This window comes from Hirundo rustica, chromosome 13 (genome assembly GCF_015227805.2).
Source record: "Hirundo rustica isolate bHirRus1 chromosome 13, bHirRus1.pri.v3, whole genome shotgun sequence".
In the NCBI taxonomy this organism is placed as follows: Eukaryota; Metazoa; Chordata; class Aves; order Passeriformes; family Hirundinidae; genus Hirundo; species Hirundo rustica.
In genome coordinates this window covers 6,236,776-6,259,267 of record NC_053462.1, presented here as the reverse complement: position 1 = coordinate 6,259,267, position 22,492 = coordinate 6,236,776, and the positions used below count along the sequence as shown (strand labels likewise).

The window sequence follows — 22,492 nt, the reverse complement described above, 5'->3', positions numbered from 1 at the left end:
GGAATCTCAATGTAACAAAATGCTTTTCTAATAATAAAAAATCTCCGAGTAGCTCCCCAAACAGGAGAAGAAATCAATGATGACAAAATGTAGGCCAGTAGCTAAGGTGTTCACCTTTGTTAAGGTCTCGTTCTGCGCTGGGACACTCGAGATCGCACTGGGGACAGAGCTCCGGCTCCCACGCTGGCCGGCCTGCGGAGCAGCGATCCCGCAGCAGGATCTCCACTGTCATCCAGCCCCTGAGGCAGAACGCAGCCGAAGTTGTGGACCTCACCATGGATGAAGATGGTAAGTTGAACTGTCAGAGAAATCTCTTCAGGAGCAGGATGGGCAGTGTAAGGGCACTGGAGTTAATTGCATCAGGTGTGAGGTAGCCTTCTGTGAGGATATCTGATTTCCAAGCCTGTCAGAAAATCCTCTTGTGCCCTTCCTTTCAAAATCGAGAGTTTAGCCATTTTCAATGGGTCTTTTAGATCTAAAGATACAGTTTTTCTTCCAAAGCTGCCTTGGGTGTGTATCTGAGGGCTGACTCACCAGGCAGAAATTACAGAACAGGTTGGAACTACTTCTTGAAAAATATGCACTTACTTCAATACAGCACTATAAAAGGAAAGTCTATCATTGCCTTTGCTTTGGAATAGTGACTGTTCTTTCAGGACTTGAAGTAAACATAACTTAGAAGAAGAAAAAACCCCAAGCCTAAACTAGTAAAGTGTGTTCGGTTTCTGAAGCTGTAACCTTTCATTGGTTCCTAACATTAAAACCTGCTGAGTCTTAATAAGTCTATTCCTGCTGAAAATTGTAAGAGCAACTTATCAATTATCAAAAAAATTGGGAGAAGGAAAAACTGAAGTTCATGTACGTTTTTGCACATTTATATTTGCAGATGGTGGTGGTTTTGGGGATTCCTTGGGTGCACGTTATTTGTAATGTGGACAGAAGTTTTGTCCTGTTGTGGTTCTGTTCCTGAGTGCATTGCAAGCTTAGTATCTTGCAATATCTAATTCTTTAAGTTGTTGGGGTTTTTTGGGGGGGATGGAGAGTCAGAAAGGCTTGAGTATAGTTTTGGTTGGTTTAGAGGATGAGTTGATGTACAGATTTTTTTTTCATGGATTTACTGTGAAATGTCCCAATAGCTCTGCTGTTGAAGGGGTGCAGTATAGGTTTCTATTGCTTTAATTTACTCTTAAAATTCATATTATAGAATTTAGTCTTGTATTCAGAAACCAAGATATTTTTAAAATACACTTCTGTTTGTGTTGAAGACTAGCTGTTCCTCTCACCTTCTAGAGTAAATGCCTAAGATGAATCTTCCAGGATTTAAGGAGTACTATTTTGGGGTTTAGGCATCACATTTCACACATGAATTAGTGTAAAGTGATCAGACTTTTGAACTAACGCTGTAAAAGGCAGCTGTGCAGTTTATCCCAACTTTACTTGTTTTATCAAAGATACTGATCCCCAAACTTGGCTGGCTGCTTCCCTGAGCATGAGGATCCTATCTCCTTTTATCTTCCTGGGTTCATGTCTGGGCAGTGTGTTAAGAAATTCAATTTCTCTTAGCTAGTAGTTCACAATGGACCCAGCCCCCTGTTTTGCATTGGTTTAGGCAGGGAAGAACCAGAAGTGTCCATAGGGCTGGTGGGGAACCAGAGCCTGAGGGAGCTCAGGGTGGCCATTGACCTGAGCACTGGCTGATCACTTCTCATTGTAAGCTCTACATATACTGTAAATTTGCTCTTGTTTTCTGATTTTAAACATTAATATATTGCACTCAAAACATTGTCCTTAAAATAAATAAAATTATTGGGCACATTAAAAATAAGAGGAATTTAAATGTAGATATCCGGTCATGTTTCTTTAATGTGATGAGCTGGAAGACTTGCAAGAGAGAAGATATATTTATTCCTTTGCTCTCGGAGTTGCTCATGCTCCTGCTAGCTATAGAGAGAAATCTTGAAAACTACTCATATTTTATTTTGAGACTTTGTGTAAAGGATGTATTCGAAGTTTTTTGATGTTTTTTTTCCCCCCCCCGATATCCATGCAGATGATATTTTACTAAAAAAAACTGAGCTGTTTCTGATAATCTTCCCTTTTATGGTATCTTATATTCTTAGTCATGTTATTGCCTTTTATTGCTTAAGAGAATTTCCAAACTTAGAGTCAGTCTTTTTCAAAACTAAATTCTAATTATTCCACCGAGTGTAGTTTTAAATTTTAACTTGTTTACAATTATCTAATAAAGGACAAGACTCATCAAGTGTTTTGGATTTCCAGGATATATTGCTCACTGTTAGCTTTGCAATATGTAACATGAACAGGTATGTACCTTTATGAGACGTCTCAAATGTTGATAATCTGCTTTTAGCATGTATTGAGACTAGAATGCAAGTTTATCTTGCTAAAGCCTTTAGTACAATGCATCTGGAATGATCAAAGTTTGTAAAGTAGTACTGCTAGTTTAGATGTTACACTACTCTTAGTGAGTGATTTCTGTTCTTTGTAGGCAATAAAAGGTTATAAGGATAATACTTAATCATAGAGTAGTTTGCCTTTGATTTCATGAAGGATATCAGCAAGTGTTTTTATCGTAAAGTACTAAAGTAGTTTAATGTCCTTTATAGTAGGGTTTTTTAATCCAGTAAATAAAACTTAAATGTCGGTTTGGTTGAGAATTGATTTTGTTAATTATTAAAGCTTGAGTAGATTAAAAAAGCATGAGAGAGGAAAAAAAAAATTAAATTTCTTTCCACACAAGCCTGTCAGGTTCTTGTGTTCTGACTTTCTTAGCTTCTGGCAAGGCCAGGATTGAGTATGTCTTGTAAAATAGTTCAAGAGCAGGAACAACAATAAAAAAGCCTCAGCAGCTTTTACAGCTTAAAGAACATGAAAACTTTTTTATTCCGTTAGAGCCGACAGTTGTGCCAACCACATCAGCTCGAGTGGAGCCGCAGGTCGTGAGTTCTGCTTCCACTACCAGCTCCAGTACGTCTACCTCAGAGCAGGCCTCTGATGCAGCTCCAAACGTCTCCAGCAGCCAGCCCTCTGCAGCACCAGAGACCACTCCCAGCCTCCCCAGTGGCAGCACTGCTGGCACTTCAACTGGAGGTACAAAATAAGAGCTTTGAGCTGTTGCCTTGCCTCTGAGTACAAAGGAGGTGGAGGAAGTTAATCAGCATTCTCTAAATTAAATGCCATGTGAACTTTTAGTACTGAACCTAACAGTAGTAAGCTGAGAAGGCAGGAATCTGAAAAAGACCATTGGTTTCTCCATAAAGATACAGGAAATTTGCTGGAGTTTTCTGCTTGTGCGCGTTGGAATGATTTGGTTATACAAAATGAATCACATGCTTTTTGGGGAGGTGGAATGTAGTTCACTGGGAATTTAGTCTCTCATTGCAGTGTGTTTCAGAGGTGTTATTTCAGTGTGTGTTGTAAGGCAGTGAAGGATGTATCTCCTGTGGTGGATAACCCCCTGGGAGCACATTTATGCAGACCTGCACATGAGCACTCATGACATCACTGAAACAAAGCTGCCCTGTCTGCAAGTGTGGTGAGGGACAATTAATCTGAGTGGACCACAGTTGCTCAGGTCTCTGCACACTTAACCACAGGAACAATTTTTCCTCCTTTCCCTGCTGATGATGTGCCTTAAATTTGTGGAATAAGGCAGGTGTCAGTTCTTGTCCTCCAGTGGTTGCCATGAGTACTTCCACCTGAACCATTCAGTTTTGCTTCATTTGGCAGGTACAGCTAAGTCTTACTTTTTGTATCTAGTTTTTGTTATAGTCCAGATCTGGTTTTCAATCAGTTGAATATTTGTGAGGTACAGGGTGTTTAGTTTCTGTTTAAGATACTGCTTTACAGTGATCATCTTTGCTAATGTTTTTGACTTCAATATGAACTTTGTCTTCAAGATGAAATAAGAAGAGCTGCATCTAATTCGACACTGGAAACTGGCCCTACGGCTATGCCGAGGCTACCGTCGTGCTGCCCCCAGCATTCTCCTTGTGGAGGACCTTCACAGACTCATCATGCATTGGGGCACCCACATACAAGCTGCTTTCAGCAGCATGGCCACCACTTCCAGCATCACCACCACCACCACCACAACCCTCACCCAGCTGTCCCACTGTCTCCTTCGTTCAGTGACTCCAGCTGCCCTGTGGAAAGGCCTCCTCCCGTGCCCGCCCCGTGTGGAGCGAGCAGCAGTTCTGGCACCAGTTACCATGAGCAGGCATGTTTAATCCTTGTGACTCACAATCACACCTTGTGACTCGGGATTTCACGTTGTTCCAGATAGGACAGAATAGGATAAGGATGCTGAATTATAAATTACTCTCTTGCTCTGCGTCAGGCATTATAGAAGGGAGCTAAAAGGAAGAATTGAGCTGTAATATATATGAACACAAAACCCTGAAATTTTACAGAAAGACGTAATCATTGACAGCTGACCTCTTCATGGCTGTAAGATGAGTGACTGCATAGCAAAGCAAACATAATTACCTTGAAATATTCTGCCCATCGTAGCAATTTTGCAATGCAAATCATTGAGCTGCTTTGAGAGAAGAAAAATATCAAGCCTAATGTTCTGTATATAAAAAGTATAAAAGAGTTGCTCCTCTAAAGGCATTGTTTTTTAAGACTTTTTCAGTAATTAAATCACAGCTGTAAACAATAGTCATAAGAAAGAACAGTACTGTGCTAAGTCACAGTATGCAGATCTATCAATCTTATTTATATATTACAGGGGTTTATGTTGAGGTTTTTAGTTTGGTTAGGGGGCGGTGAGGGTTTTGTTTGGTTTTTGCAGAATCTAGTAAAAGGAAGTTAGTCTCTCATCAGATTCATTAATTTAGGAATAAGAAATGGTTAACCATATTTAAAAAATGTTCCAGAGTCAAGCCATAAAGCTTCAAAATTTGGATCCCAGTTGCTTGTGATAGTATTTTTTATTTTTATTTTAATCTGGTGTTTGAATTCTGACTTCCCTTTCAACGTCCGAAGAGCGGCTTGAAAAGAGCTGGTTTGTTTCCGCAGCAGGCCTTGCCGGTAGACTTGAGCAGCAGCGGCATCAGAAGTCACGGAAGCGGCGCTTTCCACGGCACGTCGGCCTTTGACCCGTGCTGTCCCGGCTCCTCGTCGCGCACGGCGCTCTACGGGCACCAGGCGGGCGCTGGGCCCAGCCAGGCGCTGGCCATCGACGGGTACGGCTCGGGCATCGTGGCGCAGCCGCAGCCTCAGCCGCCGCCCCAGGCCTCGCTCTCGTCCTGCCGCCACTACATGCATTCTCCCTGTGAGTACTGCCGACGCTGCCGCCTGCTCGCGCTGATGCGAGAGCCGGCCTAGCAAAGCGTGGGCTGAGAAATAATTTAAACCGTTAGGGGGTTTGAACGGGACCAAGGTAAAGTTAAAATATTTTCTTACGAGTGACCATAATGACATTGAGACTTCCAAACTATTTACTATGAAAATATTTTTCATTTCCTTTGTATTCTAGCACTGGCTTTTTATTTAATTTTCATTGGTTGGTCCTTTGTCCCATCCCCCAGTGATATCTGCTTTAGCAGGATCATTTGTTTGATTGTGATTTCATTTTTTTTGCATTTTATTGTCTCTGTACAATAGTTAACCCAGAATGAGTTCCTTCATTTTTAAAAAATGAAACAACAAATGTAGTGTTGGAAGGGGATTCTGTCCTTCTACTCCTCCCTCGTGAGACCCTACCTGGAATAGTGCTTCAGGTTTGGGCTCCTCAGCACAAGGGGGACAGACCTGTTGGAGTGAGTCTGTGGAGGACCATGAAGGTGCTCAGAGGGCTGGAGCACCTCTGCTCCAAGGACAGGATAAGAGTTGAAATTGTTCAGCCTGGCAAAGAGAAGGCTCTGGGGAGACCTTATAGCACCTTCCAGTGCCTAAAGAGGCTCTAAGAGCTGAAGAGGGACCTTTGACAAGGACATGTAGTGATAGGATGAGGGGGTGTGGCTTTAAACAGGAAGAGAGTAGATTTAGATTGGGTTTAAGGAAGAAGTTCCTCCCTGTGAGGGTGGTGAGGTGCTGGCACAGCTTGGCCAGAGAAACTGTTTACCCCTTCCCTGGAAGTGTTCAGTGCCAGGCTGGACGTGGCTTGGAGCAGCCTTGTCTGCTTGCAGGTGTCCCTGTCCATGGCAGGGGCTTGGAAAAAGGTGATCTTTGAAGTCTCTTCCAGCCCAGACCTTTCTATGTACCTTTTCCAGTTGGTATCACACAGATGTGGGGTTTTTTTCTTCTTTTTGCCAGTATTGGAAAACAGAATGCTTTTGGCAGCAGAAAATGTAGGTTTCTTGTAGGGTGTATTGCTAGGATCACTTTATTTAAAAGTTGCATAAACACATATTCCCAGAGTTTAAACTGGTGTAGTAATACTGAAACACCTGTGTGAAGATACTTCTTAAAATAATTTTAAGTCAAAACCTGCAACTGACTGAATTAAAAGCACCTGATGTTTTCATTGCAGATGCTTCCTTGACCAGACCTCTTCACCATCAAGCTTCTGCATGTCCTCACTCTCATGGAAATCCTCCTCCACAGCCACAACCTCCACCTCAAGTGGATTATGTTATCCCTCATCCAGTGCATCCCTTTCATCCTTCAATCTCCTCTCATGCATCTTCTCATCCTGTTCCCCCTCCACCACCCACTCATCCCTTAGCCAACGCAGCTGCTCCAATACCGCAGCATCTCCCTGCAACACACCAGCCAATATCCCATCACATCCCTGCAACAGCACCTCCAGCACAGAGGCTACATCCTCATGAAGTGATCCAGAGGATGGAGGTCCAGAGAAGAAGGATGATGCAACACCCAACGTACGTCACAAATGTACTCAGAGCAATATCTAAACATATAATTCGTTTCCCTCAGGTTTGTAAAATGTTGCATGTGAATCTCAAACTGTTAATTGCATGGTTAGGAACTGTTAGTGTTAAACCATGGTAAGAAGTCTCTTGACAAATGGTCAGATTTGTCACGTGAGCGTTAGGACTGACCTTGCTCTGTTGCATCTCTCAGTAGTCTCCAGGTAAGGCACAAAGGGGGCGTGGAAGATAAGGGGAGCTTGTTTCTCTTGCCCATTACTCTGGATAATAAGCAGGAATTCCTTTTCAAGCTGGACAGCCTAGACAGTACATGATAAACTCTGGTTAAATGTCTCTTGACAGCATGTTTTGCCCTGTTGATGCAGTTAAGATTCTTTTTATATAACCGATACTTTAAAATAACAAATTTTCATTATTTGTTATCCCCTCTTATCATAAGGGACTGTATACTGGGTTTAATTCAGATTAGATACTTAGATATCTTTACTCAGAGCTTTGCTTTAGAAGAGAAGGCATCTGAGAATGTGATCAGTGTTGAAATGTAGCTACTAAGACATTCTACTCTTGTTGCTTAACTAGGTTGTTAGTACTAGTATCTTCAGATTGCAAGTCAGTAGTAGCTTTGTGCTCACAGAGTAGCCGAACTTTTAATTCTGGAGGTAATGTGTTTAAATATCTAAGAAAATCTCAAGAATGAGCTCTCTAGTCATTACTCCTAACTGTTGTACAAATTTGACTCATAACTAACTTAAAATTCGTTCAGAAGTTCATGCTTAAAGAGAATTCTGCTTTAACTTGAACTTTGGAGGCAGTTTCCAGGTTAAATACATACAGGCAGTAATGGCTCACAAATGGCACATGACAAAAAAGCCAGTAGCTGTGAGACAGCAAGGTAGCATTTTAGGGAAAAATAATAGTGCTAGCTATCTTGTCACATCTGGACATTTTCAGGTAGTGTGGGGATTGGAGTTATGAATATTGGCAATTCTGCAGCTTAGTGAATTTGTATGGAAACATGAATATGTATAAGAAATTGTAGGCAAATGTTGGTAGTAGGTTCTTCCTTGACATTCTCTCTGAAGTCACCAATCTTGGGTCAGACAATGCCAGTTTGCTCACTATTTCTCCTCTTACAGTTTGGTTTGTAAACATATGGAATTATTCTGCCCTTGGTTTTCTGTTTGTTGGGTTTTTTTTAACCCCTCTAATTCTCATTCAAATTATGTGCAAACTGAATCTTACATGTCTCTTGGTCCACCCTCCTATAAATCAGATTGTGCTCTCATAACCAGAAACTGGTGTATATTGTTCTGTTACTGAATACAGACTTGAGGCTGCCAGCAGGCTTGCAGTTCCTTCAGTTCTGAGTCCTGAAATCTTGAAGTGTTCTTAACTTGTTGTTTCATCCTTCATTTCTACAAATAACCTAAGGAATAATAGTTCAGTTTGTATCTTGCCTGTCCAACAATACAGTGCCTTTTCAGGATTGGAAATAGAGAATGGTTAGAGTCCTCAGTGTCACGTATCAATGCAGTGCATCTGTATAACAGATGGGCTTTCTATTGGTTTTTTTGTCTGATTACCCTCCCATAAAGGTTGTGGGGTGGACAGCCTAGGAGTTTTACATTTATACATTATTTCTATAACTTAAAGAGGTTTCTTTTCGATTAAGACTTGGTTTAGGGAAAATGAGTCTACATGATGTTCAGGTTTCATAAAACTAGGGAAGTTGTTTTGCTGCCTTTTTTTTTTTTGTGTGTGTGTGGTGGTGGTGGTTTTGTTTATTTAATTACATTCTGTTCTTCTGGGTTTTTTCCCCATAGTTACTAGATAAACCGAAGGGAGGTGAAACTACAAGTATGTTCTGTTGATTGGTCTGTTCCCATGTTAGTCTGTATCACTGCAAAAAATGAGCGGTTCTTACATAATTTGTCAGAGTTTGACAGATTTCTCTGGACAAGTGTCACTTTACAGTGGTTAGAATAGTTTGCTGTCAAGTACATTTTTGCCTCTCTAGACATGTAGATTTACAAAATGTCTGGTCTGCTTTGTCAGGTAGTTTAAGTGGTACTGAACCCAGAGAATGTATACTGCTTTTGGTAAAATCCAGTTTTTGGGTTGAATAATAAACCATCCTTTCTGCATTGAAAGCAATGGGGAAAAAAGTCCTAATCTATTTCTTTCTGTGGTAAAGTAGGTAAAATGGGAAAGTAGCAGAAATCAGTCAGCAGGAGTTAAGTCTCTTCAAATCCATAGTTGTTCTGTACCAGCTGGCATGGATAAAAACTGTGTGCCCCATTTACCTGAGCTATGATGAAAACATGTTTCAAGGAAAATGTCCTCTGATTAGTGTATGAAGTTTCTCCTAATTATTTTTGGTGGTATAGTTTTACTAGAAACAATCTGCAGCAGAGGTGCAAATGACACTGAACCTGAGCATGAGTGTCACCATGGCCCTGCCTTTCCTACTTGCCCTTTGGGGTTAGGATTAAACACTTTCTCAGTCCCTGCAGTCATGGCTGCCAAGGGAAAGGCAGATCACTGTAGCTGAAGCTGGCTTTGGCTTTGAATGTGAAATCTGTGTTAAAATTAGTTTGTAACTTAGATCTAAAGTAGAAATTAAAATACTGCATGGTGGGTTTCTTATTTTAAAGGTACTGTAGTAGCTTGGTCTGTAACATCTTGGTTACGGGTGTTGGTTTCTTCATACTAAAAAGTATGTGAAATTAATTGTGGCTGTTCTTTGTTGTCTAGACGCGCTCATGAGCGGCCTCCTCCACATCCTCACAGAATGCATCCCAATTATGGTCATGGGCATCACATCCATGTGCCTCAGACTATGTCTTCCCATCCTCGACAAGCTCCGGAGAGATCTGCCTGGTGAGTAATCTGACGCTATTTGAGCTCTTGGGACTCAGGACAGGAGACCACAATGTGCTGATCACAGTGCTCATAATGCTGGCTGTGGTTTTAAAAGCTGCTGCAGGTACCTGTAATTTAAAGTTTGTAGGTATTGGATATGGCTTTGAAATACTGCTTTGAGTGCTTAATATCTTAAATATATTTCTAGTGTTTTTTTAAGGTTTTGTAGTACAGACTAGTATAGTCTCTCCCCTCTTTGTTTGAATTTATTTACAATTGCATCAGGCCTACTTAGGAAGCATGCACTTACATTCCACAATATATTTATTATTCAAAAAGATATTTTGGCCATTAGTGAAGAGGTGCATGCATGACCAGTGCTGTTCCAACAGCGTGTGCTGCAGAGAAGACTCCACATGGATAATATTACTGGGCACACTAAATGTGGAGTTGTCTCGATTTTTTTTTTTTTTTTTTTTTAATTTTTTTTATTTTTACATACTAAATCTTCACATCTATTTTAAAAATAACTTTTAGTTATGATAGGAGGACTTTTAGCAAAGTTTAAATAAAGTTAAAAAAAATATTTTATGTGAAACTGTTATTGTAGCTGTACTGTGTTGTAGGCTCTCTGAGGCAGTGGAACTGAGCCTAGGAGGGAAACTGTTCCTTTACTGTAATGCCACTTTCATTTGTGTGACAGGGAACTAGGAATTGAAGCTGGTGTGACTGCAGCCACTTATCCTCCCGGGCCCTTGCATCCTCACTTGGCCCACTACCACGCACCTCCTCGACTGCATCACTTGCAAATAGGGGCTCTTCCTCTAATGGTAAGGAGATAGCTTTTGGAAAATTATGATCATTGGTCATTTTGATTTTGTTTGTCAGGAAAACAGATGTGTATACGTTGCTGCAAAGTGCTTAACTGGAAATATTTCGCTGTGTGTCTGTGTTACTCCCAGCGAGGGAGCTTGAGCAGGCTCATTGTGTAGTAAGGAAACAGTATAGGGGCATCTACATTTCTAACTTCAGCTCTTGTAAAATGAAATATACTTGATCTAAATTGTCACTTGCATTGCAATGCATTGACCCTCTGCATCTGATTTTTAAAGTTCAGATTATTCTTTATTGAGTTTTGGATTGTTAAAGGTACCAACTTTCCACCCAATGCGTGAGAATTAGCACTGATTCTTTCTTTTTCTGGTGTGTATACACACAACTAGAATTCCATCACGAGATTTGATTGTTTTCAAATAGTATTTATTATTCATCAACCTAATTCGGTGTGATAAAGTATATAATTTTGTAGCATGAAGAGTTATAATCTGCAGGAAGTGTGAGGGTAAGGTAGACTCCTGCTACATATAATTTTTTTTAATCTACAATAGAAAACCAAAACAAACTAGCATATCTTTACTCCTGTTACAGAGTATTATTTTTGAAAGAACCTTCCAGGTTTAGTTAATTTTTTTCTCAATTTTGTTTAGTGAAAATTCACTGAGAAGCAAATTTAGTTTGAGTATATTTAGTGTTTCTGTGTGGTCAAGCAATAATGTTTAATCCTCTTAAAGCTAGTTAATCTAATCAAAGTTGTGAGTTCATCTGTAAATGAACGTTAAAATTATAATTGAAAAACAAAAACAAACCTGCAGGTGTCATCCTTTCAAAATTCCTCTGTTTGTAGCCTGAGTTGACATTTGGGCCTTAAACTGTAAATTTACAACCAAACTGTAGTTAACCGTCTTCGGTCTGGTCTTGCATTGCATGTTCCTGTCTCTTTAACCACCAGATATGATGATACTTAAGTACCTCCCTGATGTGTGAGGGTTGGTCATTCGTGGGTGCTGCTCACATGCTTAGCACAGACTCTCTAAAGCAGTCTGTAGAATTTGATATTTTAGTGTAGCCAGTGAGATTCTTAGTGCATAACCTGTGCATCAGTTCTTCAAATTAAGTTTTTCTGCATTCTTCAGTTAGGTGTTTGCTTTTTCAAGTGGATGAAAGATGGCTTTACTCTCTCATTTATTTCATGTTTTGTACTGTAACAGTTAACATCAGTTGCTTCAGATTCCCTCTAACAGTTCAGGGAACTGTAATTGTGTTAGGAGGCAACAAGTTCAATCTGTGCCTGTTTTAGCTCATTTTCATCAGGGCTAATAAGTAATCTGTGAGATTTACTTCAATTATTGTTGTGAAGTTTCTAGAAACTTAGGAGTTCAGATGAACCTTTTATTATAGTGTGATGAAAAACTTTTTAATTGTATTTTAATTTTAATTGGGATATTCCTAGAGCTAAAATGTTAATGTAAGCAAATAGTTGGGACCCCACTCTATTTCATCTTTTTAGCAGTGGAGGAGAAGAAAGCTATGATAGAGAATGTTCAGAAGTAGTTCCTGAATGTGTGATAAATATATTTTAGGGATTTATGCCCTTTTGCTTGGTAACTGCAGTTTCTAATTGGTAAAAGTGGCAGATGAAATAAGGATCTTTAAGTCTACAGAAATGTGTGCAAGTATTTATGTAGGGACATTTGATCCTTATAATAGTAATTAGTGAGTGGCTGAGTGAAACTGGAGTTTGTGTTTTGGGGTTTTTTTACACACTGCACTGACAGCATGTTTCATCATGAACAGACTGCTCTGAGCAGCACTTTCTCGAGTGTTTGAGATCTGGTTTGAACCTTGCTGTGATCAGATCAAGTGCTGTGGCTTTGAAGTTGTGTAGAGTCTTTGACTAATTTGAAGTGTATTCACACGCTAGAAGAACATGGAGACAGGTTAGAGCTAGAAGTTCTATGTACAATGAGTTCAAAGCATTACAAATGCCTTTTGATGACTCTAAATAAAGTCACAGGTTTTGTTTGCATGTGTGTGAGAGTACAGTGGATCTGTCAGCAAAACTTATTTTGTATTTACTAAAAGTAGTCAGTGAAGTTTTTCATCTAACTAACATGACTGGATTTCAAACAAAAGTGCTGGTTTTGGCAGCAGATTACTTTCACCTGCCACCTGTTTTTTTCTTTGTAACTTTAGGAGTAGGAGTGGGGGAGGAGAGGCTGAACTGATTAGAGTCCCTCTGCAAAGTTGTTCTAAGGAGTGCTTTCTTCAAGTACAGAGGGTACTAAATAGAGATTTCATGAATCCTATTTTCTGATGCAGATATCAAAAACCTTTTTTTTTTTTTTTTGAGGGGGTCTTTTAAAAAGTAACTGATGCAGTCACTCAGTTAAAAATTTCATGAGTATTGAGTCTACTTTGTGAAAAGGCTTGCAGCGCAATTTGCACTGTACCTTTATGTGGCGTACTGAAACCCTTTCAAACTACCACCAGACTGTAAAAGGCATTGTGGATTATTTGGGCTTTAATGACATTGGTGCTCGGTATCACTTTCTGACTTAAATCAGATGCAGATAACAAAATCTTCACCTACTGAGTGCTGGAATGCAGACTACAGTTTTAATCCTTAGGGAGACAAAATGATAAAGATATGTGGGGGAAGATAATCAGTGTTCAGCAGCTTCGACAGTCCAAATAGAGGGTTGGGGAAACAAAATCTCCTTTTCTACTAGTTTGGTTGAAAAGATTTGTATCCATTGAAGTGTTGTTTCAGAAGGAGTCCTGGATTAAAAGCAGTTAGAAAGAGCTTCTTTCCTATCTGTGTATCCAAGGGTCAGGCTGCTTCCATCCTTGATTTAATTAATTACTTTGTGACTGTGGCTTAGACTTTGTGTTTGTTACTGTTTTAAGGCCATGTATGTGCTGGGGAAGGAGCTGTTGAAGTCTGTTCTGTCCAAATACCCCATTCTGCTAACTGATCATTTTTAGGGACCTTCAAGTGAAGATCAGTGCGTGGCATAACTAATGGAACATTAGACAAGAAGGGTGCAGGACACAAAGACTTTTTAGCTGTTCTTCTCTGATACCAGTGTTCATTTTTAGATGCCACTTCTGTTTCTGTTTGCTCTGGGTTCCTTTGGCTGCTTCTTTGGCACTGTTAATGAAAGGCTTTTTGGCTTGGGGTTCCAGCACCGTTTACCACATCAGGGTGGGTAGGATGGCAATTTCTGTAACCTAGTATGGGGTAGGGTGTCCCAGATTCCTGACTCCAGCTTATTCTGTCCTTTTGAATAATGTCCTGTTTAATGTGAATTTCAGGGGTGAGAAGTGGTGGGGGAAATTATTTGGACTTTGTAGTTTGCTAGGTATGGTGTAATAGATCTCTCTAGAGTTGATGCAAGCCTTGAGAAGACTTCTTAACTTATCTGTGAGCCTACAGCTTCTAAGTCTGAGGGAGATCTTTGGATCATATTAAAAAAAAAAAAAATCCCAAAACAATAACAAGAATTCCAAGCAAACCTAAAGTTTTTTATGGTACCCTTATCTCTCTCAGGTATTTCACATCCAGCTTTCAATATGCTGTGCCCCCTTTTTCTTCTATTGCAGAGCTTTACTGTTTTGTTCTTTTTCCTGTGGATTGATTCAAAGTATTCAAAGATGTCTTTACACTTAGTTGTAAAAATCCTTTGGGATTTGGAGGTGTAAGCAGTAGGTCCCAGCACATTATGGTAGTTGTGTGCTGGTCAGAATAATATTGCTCTGAGTGTAGTCATACAGGTGTTGCAGCTCTAAGAGATGCAGCTGTTCTGTGCCCCAAAGGCCAACAAATCTCTGTATAATACATGAACACTTAAGATTGTAACTTGATGTGATATAGTGAGAGTAGTTCAAGATGAACTTCAGGTTTGAAATAGCCTTGATTAGCTGCATCAAATAGAATTGTATTTTTAAGAAAAAAAACTTCAAGTGTTTTTCTTAACATGAATTACTGTTCTTTGAGTTTTTTTGTAGAATAAAAGCTATTGAAGAGCACTCATTTTATGTTCCCTAAGGCACAGGTACCATTGGGTTTTATCTGTGCAGCAGATAGTACTTCACTGGGTTCCGTCACCCAATGATTTTCTATGAAAACTGCAGCTTTTCCCTGTTTGTATTTGGCTTAAGACATTAAATGATGAGCGCTACTTCTCTTTTAGTATTGATAGCAGCTGAGCAGTTAGTTAACTGGAAAGGCTTATTACCCTGGGGATATGTTCTAATGCATATGAAATCATACTTAACATGAGCCATGGAGGCTGGGGTGGACAAGATGAATAGTACCACACAGGGCAGGAATCTCTGCACTGGCTGGCGTCTGAGAAGCAGAGAGATCCTGCAGAGGTGGAGGGTGTTTAAAGAAGAGTAGCAAGGAAGAAAAGGCTTCCCTGCAGGTTAGATGTTTTCAACTGTTGAGAATGTTTCTGTTGTAAGTGGTTCAGACTTAGCCTTGAATTTTAGTTGCTGCAGATTTTTGTGGTCATGGAAATTATCAATAGAAAGTGCAAAACAAGAAACAAATGATACTTCTACAGTTCTTGGCAGACTTGTGCTGGAATTTGCAGGTTCAGAATATATTGCTTTAAAGTGTATATATTAATTTGACTGTAGCCAAAGGAATATATACAAACATTTAGTGCATACTAGCATTACCTTTAACTGCTTACATTCTTCATTAGCTTTAACCTTTTCCTTTTTTCTTACATTCTATTTGAAAACTTACTGAAAGCTAACTTCCACTTGTGTGTGAAGCTCTTCAAGAGAGTTGAAATCTTTTTGCATTTGAAGCTTGGTGGTAGCTATCAAAGGGATTTTAGTAAGACTGTTCTTAGTTGGGTATTATTGATAGTTCTCTCTTGCAAATCTTTTCTCCATCTTGTAGTCACAAATGTGCTTAGTTAAAATCTTGCTGTGTTAGGAGACTACTTACTCTGCAGGTGTAAAAGAACTGTTTTATTTTGTTGTTGTTGTTCTTAGAGATAGATTTTTTTTTCAGAGTAGCATTTTACCTGACCAGAAATGTGAGCTGTGCTTTCAGGGTATTTTACAAAAGAGCCTGTACATAATGTACATTCAGGTAATTTTACAGAGTGTCATGCCATACCCATCAGGGTAATATGAAGGCCCATTTATTAGTATGAAAACATACTGTCCCACACAAGATTTATTGTCTTGACTTCAGTAGTTTGTTGTGGTAGGTACTCTGAACAGTTTTTGGGTTTTTACTGTAAAATTAAAATGAGTAGGTTTCTTAGTCTTCAGTAGCAGTATTTGTTCCAAATAGAACACCTGTCCAGGAGCATGTCTCTGCACTTGGTAAACTGACTGCTGAGGCAATTGGAACTGTAATTATGGAATTTCAGCAATCCATCTGTGACTTTGTGCCTCTTGTAATGATGCAGTATCTGCACTATCGGAGGCATTGTTTTCCAAAAGGCTGATTTCAAACCCTGGTCAATAAGAAGCAGGCATTGAATATCACTTCTGAGACTTAGGTTAAGTTTTGTCAGGAGTTCCCTTCCTCTGAGTGGTGGCCATTGATTCCCAATGTTATAATAAGCAATAAAATTTTCCAGATTGTGCCAGACAGGTCTAAGCCTAGTGAAAACCTGGCACAATAAGTATGTTCATGGTGTGAGTGAATGACCAAGTTCTTTAAATGCATTTGCTGTAATTGGAAACTGAAGTACAATTATATGCTAAAATGCAGAGTGAATCATAAATCAGTGATTATCTGAGATTTTTTACAAATCAGCATATTTTTAATCTGCTCCCCCAAATATCCTTAGTTACAACCACAGTTTGTATTGTCAAACAGTAAGACCTATGATACTAACAAATATTACTCACATGAATATGCATCTTTATTACTTTATTATATTACTCACATGAATATCACTCTTTCAATATGCACATGAATATGCATCTTTGGTTTCTATTACTCCAGTTTAACATTTAAGATCAGTATTGTGGCTGTATTTGTTGTGGATGTTGGCACTACACTGTCATTTAACAAGCACCACGTAAACTGCTGTAAAATAATCAGATTCTGCCTTTCTTTTCTGGAAAAGAATTATTTGGGGTGGAGGAATTTTGTCTATCCCTGTCAGCTTTTAGTTACAAGACTGGAATTGAAAACTGTACAAAGGCAGCTTGTTGGTCTCTTACTTGATATGGGTGGCTTTGTCTAGGTCTGTGCTTTTCCACAATGCATTCATTGAGTTTTGCACCTCTGTATATGTTAAACTTGGAAGTATTTGATGGCAAGAAGAGCAACATGTGAATACGTGACTTCATGAATAGCATCTGGGATATCTGATTTGTGGACAGCCTCATGAGATGAATGTTGAGCTGACATATACAGCAGCAGAGACATCATCAGCTGGTAGCACAGAAAGGAAAATGGTACTCAAGTATTTCCAAGTGAATTGCTACTTACAGGCTTCCTGTTGGTGTGCTGTGGGATTAAGTAAACCAGATCTGCTGATCATTTTGGGGTTTTTTCACCTATTGCTATAGGGATGTTTCTGACAAGAAGTCAATACCATTATTCACTCATCTTGCTGGGGTGAAGAAGGAATGCAGCAGCCCTGCTGTGGAGGTGTCCTTGCTATATTAACTATCCTTCAGCTTTGCTCTCTGAAAAGTGCTGGTGCTTGAAGGGCCTGTGGGGTGTAGCACTGGACACTGGTCTTCTGTTCACTGCTTATATCTCATACTGTGCAAGGAGGTTTAGTGGATGCTTGAATGCAGAGTGTATGCAGAGTTAGCTGTGACTTTAGACATGAGTTTTGAGTGTTAGTTTTTATCAGCCTCTAAATTTGAAGTGTGTCTGAAGATGTTCAGTTCATTAGAGTATTTTAGCCTTGTTTCTTCTGTGGTACCAGAAGTTTATATTTGAGAATCTGTAGTGAGTCCTTTTCATAACTTCATGTGTAGCTGTTAGGTGTTCTGTTTACAAAAATAGGTAGATATTTATGGTGGTTTATATAATGTAGATTGAGATTTTGAGACTTGGGAATTGTAATGCAGATGTGGAGAGATTACAGGAGAGGATCTGGTCTCACTTGTTTTGGTTCTGGTTATGTTTAGATGTGTCAGAGTGGTGTTTGTGTTGTGCTGTCGGTTGGAATTGTATGCTCAGGCTGAGGAGTATAAAAAGTGATTCAATGAAAGCAAAAGGAATTTAAATTTTTCAAAGTGAACAGTAAAATACTGAAACTGTTCTGAATAGGTTTAACTTAACATCTGCTGTTTGAATAGGTACCAGACATGGCGGGCTACCCTCACATCCGTTACATTTCATCGGGATTGGATGGAACATCATTCAGAGGCCCTTTCAGGGGCAATTTTGAGGTTTGTAATAGAAAAAAACTAGATATTTGTCAAAATGCGTTACGAGGGAGTGTGGGGGGGTGTATGATAGAGCTAGTTCCATATATAGATAGAAAAGAATCATAAGGAAAATACCCTTTGCTTACAGAATGCCCTCACCATTGTGGAGTGGGACAAAAGCATCTTGAAAAGTTGGTTAGGAAAAGGTCCCCTGTGGACAGTTTAGGTTAGGTGGCAGTTACCTGACAGTACATCTTGCTCTGCCCACCATCAGTAGGACTCAGTAGTCCCATGACATTCTGGGAGAAGGCAGTGGTGCCTCTGAGTGCCAGGATCCTCCAAGTGAGGCTGAAACTTGGCCACAGTAACGGTGCTGTCCTGTTCTATAGTGCAGGAATTGAAATGGAGTGAAGGAAAAAACCCAGGAGAGCATAAAAGGTATCAGATGCAGAGAGTTAATGACCTAGTCCACTGAAAACCTCTTCAGTGACATCTCACGGTTCTAAGAAACTCATTGCTGGAGAAAAACAAATCAGTCATTGTATTTCAACTTAAGCAACTTTTTTTTTGGTCAAAGCCTTAATGACTGTTAGAAAGCAAATATTTACAAAGCATATTTTAATTGCCTCTTTTCCTCATTAGACACAGAAGTATGTGTGAGCACACTGATAAACCTTCCTAGCTGACAAACTTGTTTTGGTTTTTTTTTTTTTTTTTTGGTAGTAAAATAGTATTTCCCTAGAACTTAAAATACCAGACTGTGTTGTGTGGGTTTTTCTACAGAAGCCCATCACTTTGCCCACACAACATACTCTTTTTGGCTTTGCCTATATTTAATTAATTTGGGAAATAAGAGTTTGTAATTCTAAAAGTGAAAACGGGTTAGAATAAAACTAATATTTCCTTGCTGTAGGTGAAATAATAGATTTTACACTGTTTATTCCTTCATGATTTGTAGGAGCTGATTCACTTGGAGGAACGACTAGGCAATGTTAACCGTGGAGCAACACAGGGAACTATAGAAAGGTGCACATATCCACATAAATACAAAAAGGTGAGGATTTCTCAAATTGTGGCCTGTCTAATATTTCTTTGAACTTGTAATAATGTTAATGGTTAGCTTAAATCTGTATAAATGTCAGCTTCAAAGAGGGGATGTTTTCTATATCTTGAAATTTCAAGGATTGTAAACAAAGCTTACAGTGCCACTAGTTTCACAAGGAAAATTTAAAATTAGTTCCTTAGATAAAGAGCTACTGTGATGTGATAAACAGAAGTGGTTTGATATTATTAACTGGTCCAGTAGTTACAAGTAGCCTTGTGAGTAGTGAAATAACTGCTGGAAATAGCAAACAGACTTCAGTGGTAGCTCGTAAACTAAGGCCTTATGTTTGCAGCAAACAGTTCACAGTGCTTACCTGCTTGGTATATATCAATTTAACCTTTACTTTGAACACATGGGGAGGACTGGAACACCAGGAGGTTGTGCACTGGGGTACACAGTTCTGACAACTGAGGTTGTCTCTCAGGTGGAGTTCAGTCTATGATAATATATAACCCCATCCACATGACACTGTCCTTTCATACTTGATGAATAATGACAAGACACTAGGTTGAAAGGATTTTTCATGAATGAAAAATTCCTTTACATGAATGAAATTGATATTTAATAGACAATAAGTAAAAGGACTGGTTGCAGCACTGTGAAATTAATAGTCCAGTAGACTTTTGTAATTGATAACAGTTAAATCTGAAAGGTCTGGCTTTTGCTCCAAGTGCTGGTTTTTGCTCCATTTTGGTTCAAATACATTTTAATAAATATTACAAAATGTTTTCAAAGAAATGTGTTGACTGTGTATCAAAAACAGATTTTACTCAGTTTGTCAATAATGTCATCTCTACTAATAAGGTAACAACTGATTGGTTCTCACAGAGGAAACTGCACTGCAAACAAGATGGGGAGGAAGGAACAGAAGAAGACACGGAGGAAAAGTGCACCATCTGTTTGTCTATATTGGAGGAAGGTGAAGATGTCAGGTAAATAACACTGATCAGAATACAATGTTAATGTTCTGGCTTTGACACCATGCTTGAATCTGGTGCACTGCTTTGTGGTACTGCTTAGCCTAACAGTTACAGGTAGCTACTGTCATTGAACTGATAAAGTAAAACAAGTTGAAGTTGAAAATGCACATTGTTCAGTCTGTATTGTTGTTAGGTAGCGTGTCGGTCATTCTATCAGAGTCTTCTATAGTTTGACTGCCTGTGTTTTAACATGAGCCAAAGCCAATGCCCTGAATTAATCAGGACTGTCAGTGTTCCTGAAGTAATTTTACTTAAACTCCAGCACGTTTAAATCAGTCTAATACAGCAGAAGCCAGTTGATGCTTGACTTCATTGCCCATACCCATTTCTTTCTGGAACTAGACAGAATGCATGTTCAACTGGAAAGGCTATGAAACCTGTGGGAAAACAGAAAGCAGACCTCAGTAGCCAAGGCCATGTTGTGTTTTTTCCAGTGGGTTTGTTGTTATGGAAATGCTTTATTAACACTAATGTTTCTGTGTTCTGGTGACAGGCGCCTTCCATGTATGCACCTTTTCCACCAAGTATGTGTAGATCAGTGGTTGATTACTAACAAGAAGTGCCCCATTTGCAGAGTGGACATTGAGGCTCAGCTGCCTAGTGAAAGTTGACACTGCTTTCCAGAACTCTTGTCCTCCCTCTCGCTCCCTCTCATCCTTCCTGGTACTGCAGTCAACCAAAGATGGCATGACTTACCTGCGCAGATTTGGAAGCATTGAACCCAGAGTGCTGGCTCTGCTATATGGTACAACTAATGCTAGACCTACAGTTTATGTAGAAGACAGTTGAGTTTCAGTGTATTTATAAATTTGTTTGTTTGTTTTACATTTTTTTCTTTAAATTCATTACTGTATTTTTGCATGGTCCCTTGTATTGCATTTGTTTGCACATATTATGGGCTTTGTGACCCCAAACTTGCAGGCAAGATTAGCTGCTTTAGTAAGTAGAATTGTGTGGTCTCTTTTTTGGTTTGTTTTATGTAGTATCGAGCTTTGAAAGTATGATTTCACTCATTACTAACCTTGAATTCCTTAATTTAATCGATCATATATATTTTAGTTTAAATGTATAAAGATCATCTAGAAAAGGATAATATTATGTATTGAGACATTCCTTAATTAGGAAAAAATGGCTGCTGTATATTTACAAGATCAGTTATGAGTCAAATAACATCCTTAATACTGGGAACAGAATATGGATTATATTCAGTTTGACTGATACATATAGCATACTCATCACCAGAGTTTTTGTCTGATCAGATTTTTGTGTTTGTTTTTAAAATTTCAGCACAATGCAGATATATTTGAATGTCAATATTAAACATTTAGACTGCTGTTCAGATTGTATTTATCATTTTCTTCCGTGTCTAGAAATTTGAACCCCTAACTTAAATATATGCTGCTGTGAAACAGCTCTTAGTGAACACTAAATGTTGATTTCAGTTAGCTGGATTGTAGATACTTGCAGATTGAAAGAATTATTAGGGACATGGAAAAAGAGCTTAGAGTCTGTTTGGTCTTCTGCTAACTTAAGTTGAAGTATCTGCGCACATTGAGGGTTGGTGTTTTTTTTTGTTTGTTTGTTTGTTTGGTTTTTTTGGGGTTTTTTTTGGCTGTGTTTTTTTGTTTATTTGTTTGGGTTTTGATGGTTTGTGGTTTTTTTTAAATATAAAACCATTCAATAAGGACTTAAAGCTGCAGGGGTTTTGTTTGGGTTTATATACATGAGTTCATAGAATTTCTAAGGATTCCAGGCTTGTCTTGGGATTTTTATTAGATTTAAAGTTAATAAAGTTAGCTAAATCCACTTGTCTCTTGTTTTTATTTTTCATTAGTTGAAAGTTGAAAGCCTGTAAATTCCTGTAGAAACTGAGACACAAATTATGTGGTTCCCTAGTTTTTGCCTTGATCATAGATTCCCTCTTTATAAATTACCAACAGTCCATCACTGATTGAAATATTTTCTATAGTTAAGATTTGCTGCATAATATAGGATATAGAATTAAGTTATAATGTACTAACATTTTGCCTTTGAAGGAGGTTTTAATTCATATCAGGACTCAAGTTGCTCATCAACATTCTTTCACATCTAATAGATTGTAGTTTATTTAAATGTGCTCAACATTGCAAAATGCAAATGTGCAAAAACATTGAGACAGTATTACTGTCACTTTGGAAAGGATGTTCCTTGGGGATCATATATGAACATGTCAATTTAGCTTGCATTAAGCCACCTGCTTTGTGAGTGGATTGAATAATAAATACCTTCAGTTTCTCTTGTCTTTGTCTTTCATGATCAGATTACATGTAAAATGGTTTACAGTAAACCTAGAAGATAAACTGTTATGTTTACACTGAAAAATCCATTTATAAATATTACCTTACCTAATTTGATGCCTGTTTCTGTATGGTTAAAAGCTGCTTCCCCTTTTTTTTTTTTTTTTTTTTTTTTTTTTTTTTACCTGTTAGTAGTAGCAT

The 22,492-nt window shown here is 38.8% G+C and overlaps 1 protein-coding gene across 9 annotated transcripts in view; it reads left to right on the top strand.

The window, feature by feature from the left end:
- Positions 1–22,415, top strand: part of RNF111 (ring finger protein 111) — a 43,947-nt gene extending 21,532 nt beyond the window's left edge. For 4 of the 9 annotated variants that reach the window (XM_040077365.2, XM_040077363.2, XM_040077364.2 and 1 more), the window contains exons 4-14: positions 125–288; positions 2,914–3,111; positions 3,921–4,240; positions 5,044–5,299; positions 6,500–6,851; positions 9,615–9,740; positions 10,426–10,552; positions 17,859–17,951; positions 18,889–18,984; positions 19,840–19,967; positions 20,509–22,415. In XM_040077365.2, the coding sequence (XP_039933299.1) occupies positions 125–288; positions 2,914–3,111; positions 3,921–4,240; positions 5,044–5,299; positions 6,500–6,851; positions 9,615–9,740; positions 10,426–10,552; positions 17,859–17,951; positions 18,889–18,984; positions 19,840–19,967; positions 20,509–20,626 (1,978 nt within the window). In that variant the 3' untranslated portion in view covers positions 20,627–22,415. The remainder of the gene's footprint in view (positions 1–124; positions 289–2,913; positions 3,112–3,920; positions 4,241–5,043; positions 5,300–6,499; positions 6,852–9,614; positions 9,741–10,425; positions 10,553–17,858; positions 17,952–18,888; positions 18,985–19,839; positions 19,968–20,508) is intronic. The other 5 variants (XM_040077362.2, XM_040077360.2, XM_040077361.2 and 2 more) reach the window with 5 other exon arrangements.
- The last annotated feature ends 77 nt before the right edge of the window (positions 22,416–22,492 follow it).